A 15,630-nucleotide genomic window follows, 5' to 3' on the forward strand; every position below is an offset into this window, starting at 1 on the left:
CTTTAGCTTTGCAGATTAATTCATAATTTACTTGTGTTAAAAACTGGACGGAAGAGTTTCCTGGGCTAGTGGTAACTTGTTTAAAAGCCTTTTAGCGTATTTTCTATTTAAAATGATTAGCCTACATGTTGGAAGGTCAGGCATTTCTTGCCGTACACTAACGATCGTTCAGCTTCTCTTAGCTCTTTTTTTTTTTTTTTGCATTAAAGAAACTAGAAGCTACAGGACAATAATGTTTTTAATACGAATCTGCCCTGAATTAAAGAGTACTAATGTAGACATGTAAACTTCCTCTGATAAAGAATAATGGAAAGTGTATTGCATTCTTAAACAGGAATACTTCAGAACAGAACAATACTATTGTGTACGTACTTAGCACTTTTCATTTGAGGAGCTCATCAATTCTTCCAACAAATTCCACTTAGTGTAAACATATACACTATATTCTACTTTAAGTGTATCTTTTTTATAGCAAAGTAGAATTAAAGAAATTACACTAGAGATTAATTTAATCCAAAGTACCCAATTATTTCAGTACACAGCAATGTGTAAACTGCAATTTAGTAACAGTGAAACTCCAATCATTCTGTGGAGGATTTAACTGCAGATATTTCATTTAACACAAGGAGATAAGAAACGTTTTAGATAAGTGACTGAATATTTTTTGGGTCAGATCCTGATCTCTACTACCGTGGTGTAACTCCAGAGTAACTCCACCCACTTTAATGGAGTAGCTCTGGCTTCACACCAGTATATCTAAGAGTTGAATCTGATATGATATATTTAGATACTAATAAATAAAATAAATACATAATCTTGATCTGATTTTTTTTAAACTTTCATTTTGTCTGCACCTCATACTTATAATAGTTTATGAAAGGATTCAAACATTTACTACTTTTCTATTTTGCACTGCCTTCTTCATGTTGCCATCAGTAATAAATACTTTTCAGGACTAAGAGTATTTTACAGAGGGCTTGCCATGTCAAAGCTATTTCTACTACTATAATAAAGCCTAGACTTGGAGTCTAGGATTGAAGCCTTATTTTTGTTTACAGTAAGTTTCTAGTCCAGGTCACTTTCTGGTTCTCATGCACTAGCACAATGCTGCAGTTTTTGAACTGTAAGCATTGCAGAGAATACTTAGATCTAATAAAAGGCTGTCTTCATTAGCATTTGTCAAAAAAGAAAATAATGAAAACACTTCTAGCAATACTGTATTAGGTTTATCCAAAATGATGTGCTTTTAATGCAAAATTATGCTTGTGAATTCAAATTCACAAAAGTCATAATGAAGGTTCCCCCAGGAATGGAATGTACTTATCTGGGTGGGGCTCGATAAATTCATGAATGGGACTATATAATGAGGTTCCCTAGGACAGCAGGGGACTAGATTAGATGACCCAAGAAGCTCCTTACAGTCCTATTTTCCTCTGAATAACAAGATACTCCCTTGTGTAAGAACAGTATTTTGAACTATTGTATGTACTTTTAAATGAGTTTCTTAATATAGATGTGCAAAGCAGTTTAGTTATAATTGCAGTGGATATCATCAGTGAGTTTCCTCAATTTCTCTGTTTAAATTCTTAATAACATGTATTTAACATGCACCTTACCAAACCATTCCCTCACCAAAGACATGGCACAATGACAAGTATTGGTAAATAACTATTATTTATCATGAAGAACATTCCAATTCTGTAACAAAATGGAAGGAGAAGGTAACAGGAAAGTAGAAGGGAAGAGCAGCCATATTACACCACTGAAAACATGTGGAATGGGTTATTGAAGGTCAGAAGAGATGGACTGAGATAGATTAAAGGTGGAATGAATTGTTTGAAAGTAGCGGGATCTCTAAAGGCATGTGGTATCAAAGAGAAGCCCATGGAGGAGATCTGAAAAATATAACTAGGGTGTACAACATTAAGAGCTCTAGAACTTGAGTCCATCTGCCCCTTTATGGACATCCAGTGTAATGAACATACAGGTGCATTATCTCAGCACAATCCCTGGCTGAGTATGTGTTATGCATCTTCTTTAGTGGCTGGTTCACAGAGGATGACAGTCTGCTACAACTACCAGCCAAAGGAAACAACGTATAGAAGTTCATGCACTTTGGCAAAGCAAGTATTTAAAGATATGAGTAGTGCTTAACGGATCTGGAGGTGCTGGGATCAGTCCTCACTGATGACCTGTGTTGTTGGTTTTTACAATAGGGAATGTAAGAAGGAAAATAAAATGAAGGGGAAAAAATTCCAAATGATTACACAATAAAACACATAGTTAGGAGGCTGGTTATTTGAGGGACATTCTCATTATCTTTTATATGAGATTCAAAAGTGTGTATATGAGAAATAGAACGGAGGACCAAACATCAACTGTGTTTAGATGGGTTTTTTTACCTTATGTAATTGTTTCTAGGCACTCATATAACACAGTGATGAACTGAATATAAATACCTAGACAGATTAGAGAGACATACGTTGCCAGACACTATTTATGGTGTGTTTTCTGTCTAGAATATGCTGCACAAAACTGAAGACAGACAATACCTTGTCCAAAGATATTTGCAATGTAAGTTAGTTCAGTCACCTGGTGCAAATGATGATCTGATCTCCTAGCAGTACAGTATCACTTTTGGGTCTTGGTTACAAAGTTCTCTATCGCGAATTGAGGTGGATAGGCTTCATATAGAATGTGAATTTTAAGTAGGGATTTAAATGAAGAGAGGGTGAACCTCTGATGTTATTTTGTACTTTCTTCTGTGCTGTGCTGTCCTGATGCATTGAATACACTTCTGGAGCTAGTCTGCCTGGAGCTTCTGGAACTAGTCCTTATTCAACCCTCCTCTTCAAGAGCCACTTCTGTTGTGATGCCTGCAAGAAATCTGCCAACTAGTAATATAGAAATGTAGGAATTGACATACTGGACCAGACTAGTGGTTCAATCGCCCATCACTGACAGTGCCCAGAACCTGATGCTCCAGAGGAAGATGCAAGAACCCCTGCAGAAGGCAGTTATAGTAGTTTACAAAGGAATAGTCGGGGAACTAAACAATGAAAATCCTCTGTTACATGCTGTAGCTCTTCCCCCTACCTTTTGTTCATCTGTTTATTTTTCATTTAGAATTGTCATTTTTTGGGAGAGAGACTGTGCCTGAATAAGAGAGAGTTCCAAATGAAAGAGGTATGAATGGAAAACACGAAGGGGAGCACGAGAAGCTTAAATATTACGCAGCAGGTGAGAAGAAGTCAAAGAAGGGATTTCATTAGGTAAATGGTAAGATCTGAGTGGTGAGAGGGAAGATTATTTTAACAGATGGACTGGAGAGTAATAAGGACAAACCAGGAACATAAAGTTTTCACAGTAGTCACAGTGACATACAACTAAGGAACAAAGTATTGTTTTCAAGCAGTATGGTGAAAAGAATGTATGAGATGTGGTATAGGAAGAAGCAGCAAGATTTGGCAACAGCCTGGGCATTGGATGAAAAGAGGGATAAGATTTTGAGCTTAATAAAGGAGGGGAGAAGGGCTCAGAGGGGAAAGATCAGGAGTTCAGGTTTTGTTATATTCCATTTCAGATGGTCACAGAACATCCAAAATGAGATTTCAGCAAGATTGGAGATGAGAGGCTGAGCAGAAGGGGAATGGTAGATATGGGAGTCATCAGCATAGAGCTAGTAGCTGACTAGATTAGAAGCACTTCTTCATTTATTGAAATGATTGCACTGTGAAATAAATGCCTTACCCATGTTTATTTCAAAGTATGATATGAAATTCAAATGTCCTTTTACATATGTATGCAATCAGGTGGTCTTAAAGGCAGCTGTATTTATTGTCTCAACATATTGAATTTCATACCCAGGCATAATGCCTACTTAAAAAGTTAGTGGAAAATCGAAGATTTTTCAAATACTTACAGCTCTCTCTAAACCAGTTTGGTTCAAATACATTGAAGGCTCTTGACTATCTTCATGGAAATCTGATATTTTAAACATACACCAACTTTTGAACTATCAGAATCCCACTAAGGAGAATGAAAGAAAGAGAGAGAGAGAGAGAGAGAGAGAGAGAGAGAGAGAGAGACAGAAGGAAAGCCTTTGAACCATGCTCCAATAACTAAATATAAAATGGGTCAAATAAAATTTTATCAATTGGGCATGCCAAACAAGCAGGAGAAATTTCAACTAAAGTAGTTTTTCTCTTTCTCCCTGTACCAGAAAGCTGCAAAGGCTTGAAAATAAAGGTTTATAAGAATTTGATCTTTGAATATGGCTAACATCACTACTACAGAGACAAGGTGGGTGAGGTAATATCTTATATTGGACCAACTTCTGTTAGTGAGAGAGATGAACTTTTGACCTTACACAGAGCTCTTCTTCAGGTCTGGGAAACTTGCTCAGAGTGTCACAGCCAAATACAAGATGGAACAGTTTGTTTAGCATAAGTAGTTAACACATACTTCAAGGGACCATTAAAGGTGAAGTGGCCGATTAAAAGGTGAAGTTGGTCCAATAAATATATTACCTCACCCACTTTATCTAATACCCTGGGACCAACAAGGCTAAAACAACACCGCAAATAACATCACTACTGTCATACTATAATATTTCCAGTGGCTGCTTAATGATTTTTGTTTCTAAACAATCTTTCTAGATTATTCTCGAGATCAATTATTCCAAACCTAGACAATCATCCAATTATTTTTCTGTAATTTGATGCAGCACCACAGTCCCACCCAACTAGCCAGACTTAGGTGTGGGAGTGTGGCAGTAGAGGTTCAGGGTACCAGTGTTTCTCCTTTGACCCCACTAAAGAACACTCCTGTCTAAAACGTCCCATAAAACATTCTCCAGCAGCAGTATTCTCTGGTCACTCCTCTTGAACACGTCCTGCAAATGGCCCCAGAACCCACAGGCAGTAAAGCACAATTCACACTTCTGCTAATCTAAGGGCATGGCTACACTTGCAGATGTAGAGCACTTTGAGTTAAACCAGCCTTCGTAGAGCGCAGTAAGGAAAGCGCTGCAGTCTGTCCACACTGACAGCTTCAAGTGTGCTGGCATGGCCACATTTGCGGCACTTGCAGCGGCATTGGGCATGCTGCATTATGGGCAGCTATCCCAGCATGCAAGTGACTGCAATGTGCTTTTCAAATGGGGGTGGGGTGGGATGGAGTGTGACAGGGAATGTGTTGTGTGTATGTGGGGGAAGAGAGAGTGGGTTTTTGGGGGGCTGAGAGCCTGTCAGCATGCTGTCTTGTAAGTTCAGACAGCAGCAGACCCCCCCCACCTGCCTCTCTCTCTCACACACAGAATTCCACACTAATGGTTGCTTTGTCTCGGAGGAGATAGGCAGCTGGGTTTCAGAAATGTAGCTTTCAAAGGCCATATCTGCATTCCTACAGTGATTCAAAAACAATGACAAGAGTGGCCACTTGACTTAAGGGGATTATGGGATGTTTCTGGAGGCTGATCAGAGAACAGTAATGCAACACCTCATCCACACTGGCACCGCAGCGCTCCAACGGGAGCGCAGCAAACGTTATTCCACTCGCCAAGGTGGAGTAACAGCAGCGCTGTAACCGCGGAGTCAGAGCGCTCTACGTGCCTTGCCAGTGTGGACAGGTAGTGAGCTAGTGCGCCCGGGGCTCCTTTATTGTGCTGTAACTTGCAAGTGTAGCCAAGCCCTGAGAATTTCCGAACATCAACTCCAGGGCATCCTTTGATATCCCAGGGGTGGACTCAAACGGGCTCTGAACTCAAGTTTGTATCCTCTGCATAGAGGTGCAGAGAGTTACCACTGTAAACCTTTTTTATTTTATTTCTTTATTAAAAAGACTGCAAACCAATAAATAACCAAGGTTGACAAATGCGAACTACATGCCATTTGTCACCAGGTATCATCCAAAAATGCCACTAGTACAAGATGACAGGTTTCAGAGTAGCAGCCGTGTTAGTCTGTATTCGCAAAAAGAAAAGGAGGACTTGTGGCACCTTAGAGACTAACTAATTTTTTTGAGCATAAGCTTTCATGAGCTACAGCTCTCTTCATTGGATGCTGTAGCTCACAAAAGCTTATGCTCAAATAAATTGGTTAGTCTCTAAGGTGCCACTAGTACTCCTTTTCTTTTTACTGGTACAAGATGTGCATGTGAATGAGATGTATCAATTATCAATGTTCTTTCTGGTTGTCGATTGTAGTCTTTATATACCAGACCAAAGCTAAGCACAACTGATTACTTTTTCTCCAAATTCATGTTGAAATTCTAGTTGTTGCCCAGTTCAGGCTTCTTTCCATTAGCTTTCCTTCCCATCTAAAACAAACAATCAAACAAAAAAAAAAAACCAACAACAAACCAACAGTCCTCTCTAACATCCTCTCTGATTGCTTCATGACTGGTTTGTTGGGTTTTTCTTTGATACCAGTTCTACTGTGCTCAAATTTCTAGGTGATGCCAAAAACGCAGGCACTGAAAACATACACACCCAAACTGCAAAGCATCTTTGGGAAATTAGAGTAATGGGGGTTTAAAAGCAACAAGAGGAGTCCAGATATTAATGTGAATTCCCATGGAGAGGATGCACACAACACAAATGTAGTATAGAGGTTGTTAATCAAGCCACCACACACATCAAATTAAAACAAGTTCATTTTAAAAATACTGTCCTAATATTACTTTTATTACAGGAGTGGAGATCAGGGTTGGGAGTGGAGATAGTCCACAGAAGGATTATTCAGTCTTAAGTAATGGTCCACCTTATTGAAAACAAATTGAAAACCATCAAATTACAAATCATCAGCCAGATTCTTAACTGGTCTACACACCTGTGGAGCTCCAAAACTGCCAATCTAGACCACCTGAGGATCTGACCCTGTATCCATTTCAAGCACAAATTTCCACGTGTGACTAATTGCTCCAGATATTAAAAAAGAAAGATTTTTTTTTAAATTCTAATTTATTTTTTCAACATCTGGACTGCTTGTTTACTTTTGCACCTTGCTCAGCAGAGATATTGAATATAAGCTAGTCAGTGTCACTTTTATTGCTTAGTCATTTCCTATATCAGTTTATCTTTCTGGTTCACAGACATCAGCAGGAGACTATGGTATCTGAACTACAAACACAGAAGGGGAGTGTTTAAATCAAAACAAAAGCAATTGCTTTAAAGGAAGGTTCATATTAGGTTCTCTCTTATTATTTCTATGTCAGTCATGCTTAGGAACCCCAGTCACAGCCCAGGACCCCATTGTGTTAGACACTAGAAACACAGAACTGTCATTCCCCTCCAAATGAAATGTGAATTGTTTGCCTAAACAACCTGACCTTCTCCTCTTAACTTGCTATAACCGGCCTATGTGATGTATTACAAACCATAATAGCTTCTGGACTTAGCCATAGTGAATTTTTACCCAATTTTGGGGCCTAGAATGAAAATCAATGTTAGAGGCTACTCACCTCTGTTATATGCGGGTTGGGATTAAAGCCACACAGGCTGCAGACCACGGTTTGACACTGTGTGCATGTATTGTAATTGGCTTGTTCTGGAGTGTGCAGCAGCAGTTCAGTGCTAGTGCAAAGAGGACAGAAAGTTTTCTTTGGGGCTGATTCAGCAGGTGTGGCTGCAGTTACTTGTTGTTGCTGTGAAGCTTTACCAGGCCCTGGTTGCTGGCCTGATAGTTTTGTAGGTCCTGGTTGTTTTGATGGTAGCTTTGCAGGTCCTGCTGGCTGAGGGGATGGCTTCCCAGGCCCTGGCTGCTGAGATGGTTGTTTAGCAGGTCCTGCTGGCTGAGGGGATGGCTTCCCAGGCCCAAGCTGCTGAGATGGTTGTTTAGCAGGTCCTGCGGGCTGTGGGGATGGCTTCCCAGGCCCAAGCTGCTGAGATGGTTGTTTGGCAGGCCCTGCTTGTTGAGGCGATGGCTTTGCAGGACCTGCTTGCTGTCCTGGTTGCTGAGATGGTTGTTTTGTAGGACCTGGCTGCTGTGCTGATGGCTTTCCGGGAGCTGGTGTGTGGGATGGTGCTCTAGCAACATCTGGCAGCTGTGGTAATGTTTTGGTCTGGCCTGGTTGCAGTGTTGAAGGTTTTGCAGGACTCTGTTGTTGAGGTACCTGCTTTGTGGATTCTGATTGCTGGGGCTGAGTTCTCTGTGGCCCTCGTTGTTGAGATGGTTGTTTTGCTTGTTCTGATGGAGGGCCTGTTGGCTGACTAGGCCCTGGTTTCGGAGCTTGCTTAGCTGCCCCTGGTTGCTGCTGTTGGGGTGGCAGTTTGGAAGGCCCTGGTTGCTGGGGTGCAGATTTGACAGGCTCTTTTTGCTGAACTGTTGGCTTTGGAGATTGTTGCTGAGTTGGAAGCTTTGCATGTCCCTTTTGCTCCTCAGGCTTTCCCTGGTCCTTCTGAACTGCTTTTTGTTTCCTGTTGGCTTCTTCCTGGGCTGCATCGGAGTCCGATATCAAATCGAAAGGATTGAACTTGTTTACGACTGAAGTGACTGCACTTAATGGATTGGCCTCAGAGAGGAAGCTAGGCATCATACTTGGCTTCTGATCTTCTTTAAAATCAGTCCTGGATTTAGATTCTCTCAGACTAGTGGAAGAAGGGCTCCTTCCAGGCGACCGTTGTTCTGTCTTCAACACATCTACCGTTCTGCTTTTGCTTAAACTGGATGGAGACTTACCTGGCTGTCTTGCATAGTGGTTTATATCAAGCTCAGGATGTCTGTGGGGAGATAAATACAGTAAAATAAAAATAGTGAAAAAACTAACTATAAATTAGTTGTAATTATTGAACTCTTTGGAAGAAAATATATTTTTTTTAAAATGTAAAGAAAAATAAGGTAGGAAAAGTTAAAGATTATGGCCACTGAATCTTCAACTACTTAACTTCAAGCATGTGAGTAGTCCTCAATGGGACTATTCATATGAGTAAAATTACTCATGTGCTTTAGTGTTTGTGGGATCAGGGCTTATTACTAGAAGGATTATCATATTTTTTTTGTTCCAGAAACATTTATCTGAATATTTAGTTGATGTCTGATTTAGTATTTAGGAACTAATCTAACAGAAGTACCATCCTTATCCAGAGAATTTTCTTTCAGAAGTCTGAAGCACTACAAAATTAAGCTGTGATTTGCCATTTCATCTAAACCCAGATGATTAACTCTTCACAGTATCTCTTGGGGTGTACAATTCAAACATGGAGACAAAAAGAACAGTAAAAGAGAGAGGTGTTCCATGATCAGCAGATCAAAGCATGGCCATCCAGGAAAAATACTCACATGTTACAAAATATTTATATGTAATTGTGGTCTAGCTATTTGTACCTACTTTTAATGGTGTATTTACAACTGAATATGCAGCAGTGATTCAGGCACCTAAAATCCCAATAGATCCAAATGTAGAGATATCTTTTATTATAGTATTTACACTGACATTCATTAATAATAAAGAAAAAGTATCTTCATTCAGATGAAGCACAAGCTAGCTAAGAGAATCACTTCTTTTTAGCTTTTTCATTAATAGCACTGAAACTATCCTTCTGCCCCCCCACCTAAAAAAACCAACAACATAATTCATCTGACAACAAAAATATCTATCTTATTCTGCAGGGTTTTTTCCTTCTACAGGTCTCATTTTCCTTTGTTTTATAATAGAATATAGAAGGTTAAGCTAGGGAAAGAAGGGAGCCAAATCCAGAAAATACCTAGAGGTGTAGTATGGTGTTTTAATTGTTACTCTGTTGGTTTGTACCTGGAGGGGATGATATTCTATTCAGTGCTATTGTATTTTAGCTAAAGGGTGACAGGTGATGTTCTGTTTTGTGCTATCATTTAGTCTTTCCTGAAGGATATGATATTTTCTCCTGTGCCATCATTGTGATCAGTTTTCAGACATCTCAAGTTAAATATAGTCCCACATTTCCAAACATGTTATTTCTTACTGTACATCATGAAAATCAGGCAGTCATTCATTACAGTTAGCCTATTACAGAATCTGAGGTCCATGACTACAATAAAAACAAACTAGCAGTACGATAATTTTTAATTAAGAGTTACATCAGAACACTGCCATAGTTATAAATAGTAGTAACATGCTACACTGGATTTCAAACAGCTAATGTTACTAGAAACACACTACTTTAATTCGTGACTATTTTGAGCTTTAATGAATCCCTGATGACAATGAACAACCCTAAGAAAATCTATATGGTAGGCATTTTGGTTCTCAAGATTCTAGCAATTTGCAATTTCACATCAATCCTGACTTGCTTTTTAAAAAGTTATCCAAAACAAGGGTGTAGGGAACAGGATTCCTATGGATGGCTAATTGCTTTTATTGTCATCACATTAACTAGGGTTGCCAGTTTTGGTTGGATATATTCCTGGAGATTTCATCACGACATAATATTTAATTAAAGATTAATGTAACTCCTGGAGACTCCAGGCCTATCTTGGAAGGTTGGTAACCCTAACATTAACTCTGACTAGAAAGCTGCTTTCAGTGCTACACATTTTGGTTTTTTTCCCCAGGATAGCCACATGGATTATTGGGAGTTTTATTATATTAATGCATGACCCATTGAAGTCAATGAGAGTTGTTTCATTGACTTCAATGAGTACTTGATGGGGCCCCTACTTACCAGGAAGAAAGGTATATCCAGAATGGCCCAACCATAAACGGAATCTATACAATGTTTGCAAATTTACTATAAAGCTTTTGCTAGCTGCCAGTCAGGCCTATCTGGTTTTAGTTCCATGCCACTTGGTGGTACATATTGCATTCATCCAAAGATGTAGTGCTTGCTTAGTGAAAATGTACAGGCTTTTAGACTAGTAAAGGCTGAGTATGGTTCTGGTATTAATGCTTGCAACTGTTCAAGAAGTTTGAAAGCTTAGGTTCAAAACAGCAAGACCCTAAGAAAAAAAATGGAGGTATGACCATTAACAACTTATGGACATAAATACTGCCTAATGGCTGAGAATATTGAATACCAATGTTTTGAGAAGCAGAATTTGAAGTTTAGGTCAGGAAATATGAGGTAATTACAATTTCTCATGCATGAAATCGGAAGAAATTAATATTTTAAAAAAAATCAACTAACGATGATGTTTCCAGGGCTAACTAATTGTGAACTTTTTAAAGTGGTGTACTCATGGGAGAAGCAGTCAGCCTCTGCCACTCTTATCTGTAGAACACGGATCTCTTAGAACAAGGAACACTGTAACAAAATTGGTTAATAAGACTAAAAAAGCATGAATTGAAAAATTACTGCCTGATGATGCCAGATCTCATGTTTACTGTGCAGACCAGATTTGTTTTGCAATTCTCCATAAATGAATGCTTCTATATGAAGGAAACAGACTGTACCTAAACTGTGGAAGAAAATGACTTCAGAGGACAAATTTATTGAAGACTTTTACCTCTGTAATAATAAACCTGGATTTAGGCCTTTTAGTTTTGGGCACATGAGTGTGGGAGCACAGTTTTTCTAATATTTTCTACACCCATGTAAGAACTGAGTTTTAAGAACAATCAGTTATTGTAGTCACATATTGCCTTTATAGTTGTTGATACTTCTGTAAATCTCAGAACTTAATTTTCATTTTTGTCTGGTAGGGAATTTCCTGTTGCCAAACATTTTTAAATGGGGAGAGGAACTCCATAATTTTTAAAGGGAGGCCGTTTTTGAATTCTCAGGCCCAAATCAAAACTTTCTTCACTCCCCAATGCCCTGATTCTTTTGTTTCTCTTCCTCGTTTAGGCCGTGATTCAACAAAGCACTCAGTTTCAGTTATGTAATTATTAGGGCCTGATCCAAAACCCATGGAAATCAATTGGAGTTTTACTATTGATATCAGCAGGCTTTGGATCAGGTCTTTAATAGCCTGAAAACCTTCATGATAAAATTAAACCAAACTATTTATACCATCAATTAAAATTAATTATTTTGAAGCCAAAAATAAATTATTAACAATGAACACTCATTAAATAATCCTTCATATTTACAGAAAATATATGTATACAAAAACATGTTTCCTGCTGGGCGGCGTTGACTTTCTTAGAGTCAGTATAATCATGCTACTGACAAAAGACTGTATTTATTCTGGAAGAATAAATGCAATACTTAGGAAGCATGGTTCTCAGGCTGGGCTACTTTCACAGCATATACTCTCAAAATACAACAGCAATTTTTTTTGCCAGTGACAGGCGGTTGCTAAACTATTTAATCACATACATAAAAATTAAGTTTACCTAAAAATGAAGTGGCTGTGCTAGAAAGAGATTTGATCATCTAATCCTTTCTGATGATATGGAACAGATCCTCTGCTAGTGTAAACTGGCATAGTGCCACTAACATTCTATGGAGCTAAACTGATTTCCACTAGCTGAGGATATAGCTCATTGTGATTCAGTCACAGTTTGCAGACTACGAACTAAAAGTTGTCTGATTTTCTTCAAAAGTGCTGAGCACCCGAATCTCCCACTGAAGCTAACCGGTGCTACAGTTGTTCAACACTGAAAAATCAAGTCAATTTTATTTAGGTGGTTCATTTTAAGTACTCAGGTTTGGAAAAAAAATGGTTTTAGTGCTTATAATAAAATGGTTAAAGTGTCACAATATGCATTACTTGCTCTTATACTAGCTGCTGCATTTCCAGTGACTTGAAAGCATGAAGCCTCAAAAAATACATATAACTACAGGTGTATTTTGTGCAGGTGAAGGGGAAACCCTGTATACTACTACTTATATTGCGTGCTATTACAAAGTCAGTAGTTGCCAAGATGTGTAACACAATGGTATACGGAAGATCAGTTCCCTGTTATAGAGGAAATAATGGTGGTAGCTCAGAATCTCAGATACACTGTATAACAGTTGGTATATGTTGTCCTTAGTATGGCAAGCACTGCACACTAAAAACAAAACTCCATTTGTATAAAACAAAAATCTAAAAACCAGTGCAGTAAGGGCACCATAGCAATGTGATACTGTGCAGATACTGAGCCTAAATTTCAGCATCACCACCTGAATCATTTCAAAATGAAACTGGAATAAGCCGGTTATGAATGTATTGTTGGGAACAATCCTGCATTGGAAAATAGATGGACTAGATGACTTAAAAGCTCTTTCCCATCTCTAATTTCTTTGCTCACATAGGATTACTCTTCAAAGCAACAGCCTCTGGAAGACCAAAAAAGTTTGAAGCTAAGGAATCTCAGCATCACTAAACTAGTCAGTTGCTTAAGTCAAAGTCATTGTGTGCCTGATCCAAAGACCATAGTAGTCAACTGAAGGACTTCCATTGAAATTCATGGATTTTGCATTAGGCTCTCAAAAGTCAGGCTTCCCACCTTTGTCAGAGAATCCCAACAGCAGCAAAGAGCAAGTAAAGCCACGGAGCAAAGAATGGATACTTGGTAATACAGATAGGCATGCAGATACTGTGGTGATGAGCACCAGTACAAAACTCTGAGATATGTTATCATCTACCCTAACAAATCATCTTTTTACTCAGCATAGTGAAGCACACCTGATTATTAAAATGTCCAATTTACCAAATACAGACAGGTTTTATTTTAATGAAAAGTGAAATTAAGTTATACAGCTATAACAATCATCTAAGGGTTTCCAGTTAGCCCAGAACATAATTTAAGGGTAACAACTGTCGGCAGATATAAAGATGTGGCCAAGTAAAATCATTTTAGCCACCCCTAACAATGTAATGGGAATGTTTATCTTCCTTTGTACTGGCAGGTTAACTTGAAAACAATAAACTTTTAAAACCTGTGTGTCTTTGTGGTATCCCAAACTGCTACACAAAAGGGAATTTTGAGCTTGATTATGCACCCCTGGAGGAGTCCTCATTGGATTCAGTGGGGGCCAGGGCAGGCCCTAAATTAGCTATAGAATTATATTCCACACAAACTGTCATTTTTTGTCCATTCTTAACAAACATGCAAGAGATATAGGATGAAACCTCAGTTTCAAGCAAATCGGAGACAAATTCATCCCAGGTGTAATTCCACTGACCTCTGTGGAGTTCCTCTAAGGGTGGATTTGGTCCAATCCTCCTTTTTTGTGTTCTCTTAGCATTCACTTATACAAGCCTGATATTATATAAACTGACCTGGCATTTATTTGGCGTGAGGTCAGTACACCACAAGAACCTGTGGAACAGGCAGTCAAAGGAGGTTCCTTTTTGTAGCCTGCTTCAAGACAAACAACACACCCAGCCCTTGAAATTGTAGGCTCCAAACTAGCTATACCTGGATTGTGGTCCTGAGAAAAGGGCAACTTCAGCACCATGGACAAGGGAAAGGGAAACCTCTATCTTCCCTGACCATAATGTGAGTTAACACTACTACTGAATTACAAGCACATAAAGATAAGTAGTATTCCCTTTTGGGGCAAGCAACGGATTTGGGGTAGGAGGGAGAATAAGGAAGTAAATTGTTTTAGCTTTTAGATATACATGAAGAGGTGAAGTCAAGCCCACACAAGACACGGAATCACTATTTGACAATACAGTCCATGCTCCCTATTTGTCTTTCCCCCGTCCCCCAAACAAAAAAATGAGAAAAGACATAAGGGAGGACTATATAGGCGTAAATAGAGAGCCTTTGGTCTTTGACTATTTATATAAATCAATTGTTACTAGCAGAGGCAGATTAAGACTTTCAAATAAAATAATGCCCTAGAGTTTAGGAAGGTTCGGTGAGACTCCATCGGTCCAGTAGCAGCCGCTACAGAACTGCTCGGTGTGGGCAAAGCTCTCCTGGCTCCTAAGCTGGCTCGGGGGAGCGCATCCCAAGCCTTTATACCCCAAACCCCCCAATTGTTCTTATCTGCAAACCTCCGGCTCCCTTGCCACCGAAGCTAACCAGCCCCTGGGTCTGCTCCAGGAAGGGGGGTGGGGTGAGGCGGATTATTCCTGATGATTAGAAACCCTCGGAGTGGGGGGAGCAGAGGCTCCACCCCAGGGTCCGTACCCACGCTGCCTCCCCATCGACTCCCCGCCTGCACCATGCACCGCCCCGCTCCTGATGCAATGCACCGGGCTCGCAGGGCTGCGGACGCGGCAGCAGCCCCCCACCCCGCCGGGAAGAGGGAGCGGGGTCTCGGCGTGCCTTTGCATGGGAGGCGGCTCCGCGCTGGCCGTGCCGGGGAGGCTCCCTTTGGGCAGCCCCTGCGCCCTTGACATGACAGCGGCGATCTGTCTCCTCTCCTCCTCGCTGAGCTGGCTCAGGTCCGCCTCCACGCCGGCTGCCAGCCCTTGCCCGCCGCCGTCCCCGGCCGCCGCCGGCCCGGCGGGGAGCCCGGCCAGCGCTTCTCCCCCCTCCAGGCTCGCCTCGTTGCCCATGGCTGGCGGGCTCGGCTCCCGACAGGCGAGCTCTCGCCGCTCCTCGGCGCAGGCTGGGCGGCTCCGGCCCCGGCTGGGCTCGCCCCTGCCCCGGTGGGGAGCGGGGCAGTCAGTCCTGGGCGGCGGGCGCCGCTGCCTGCATGGCTCCGGGGCGCTGGCTGCGGCTGCCGGGGCGAGAGAGCGCGAGCGGGCACCCGGGCGATGCCAGCCTAGCTCTGCCGCCGCCGCCGCCTCCCCGCCGAGCGCATGCTCCGTGCCGAGCGCAGGTGGC

General features: G+C 40.8%; 1 protein-coding gene across 1 annotated transcript in view; it reads right to left on the reverse strand.

Annotated features, from left to right (window-relative positions):
* The window catches only part of PCLO (piccolo presynaptic cytomatrix protein), a gene marked incomplete at its 5' end in the record, with an annotated part of 521,208 nt that extends 505,849 nt beyond the window's left edge, over positions 1 to 15,359 (reverse strand). Inside the window, 2 exons of the mRNA XM_084610084.1 lie at positions 7,462 to 8,719; positions 15,127 to 15,359. Of these exons, the coding sequence (XP_084466210.1) occupies positions 7,462 to 8,719; positions 15,127 to 15,359 (1,491 nt within the window). The remainder of the gene's footprint in view (positions 1 to 7,461; positions 8,720 to 15,126) is intronic.
* Between the last annotated feature and the right edge of the window lie 271 nt (positions 15,360 to 15,630).

Source organism: Lepidochelys olivacea, assembly GCF_965140295.1.
Source record: "Lepidochelys olivacea isolate rLepOli2 genome assembly, chromosome: 1".
In the NCBI taxonomy this organism is placed as follows: Eukaryota; Metazoa; Chordata; order Testudines; family Cheloniidae; genus Lepidochelys; species Lepidochelys olivacea.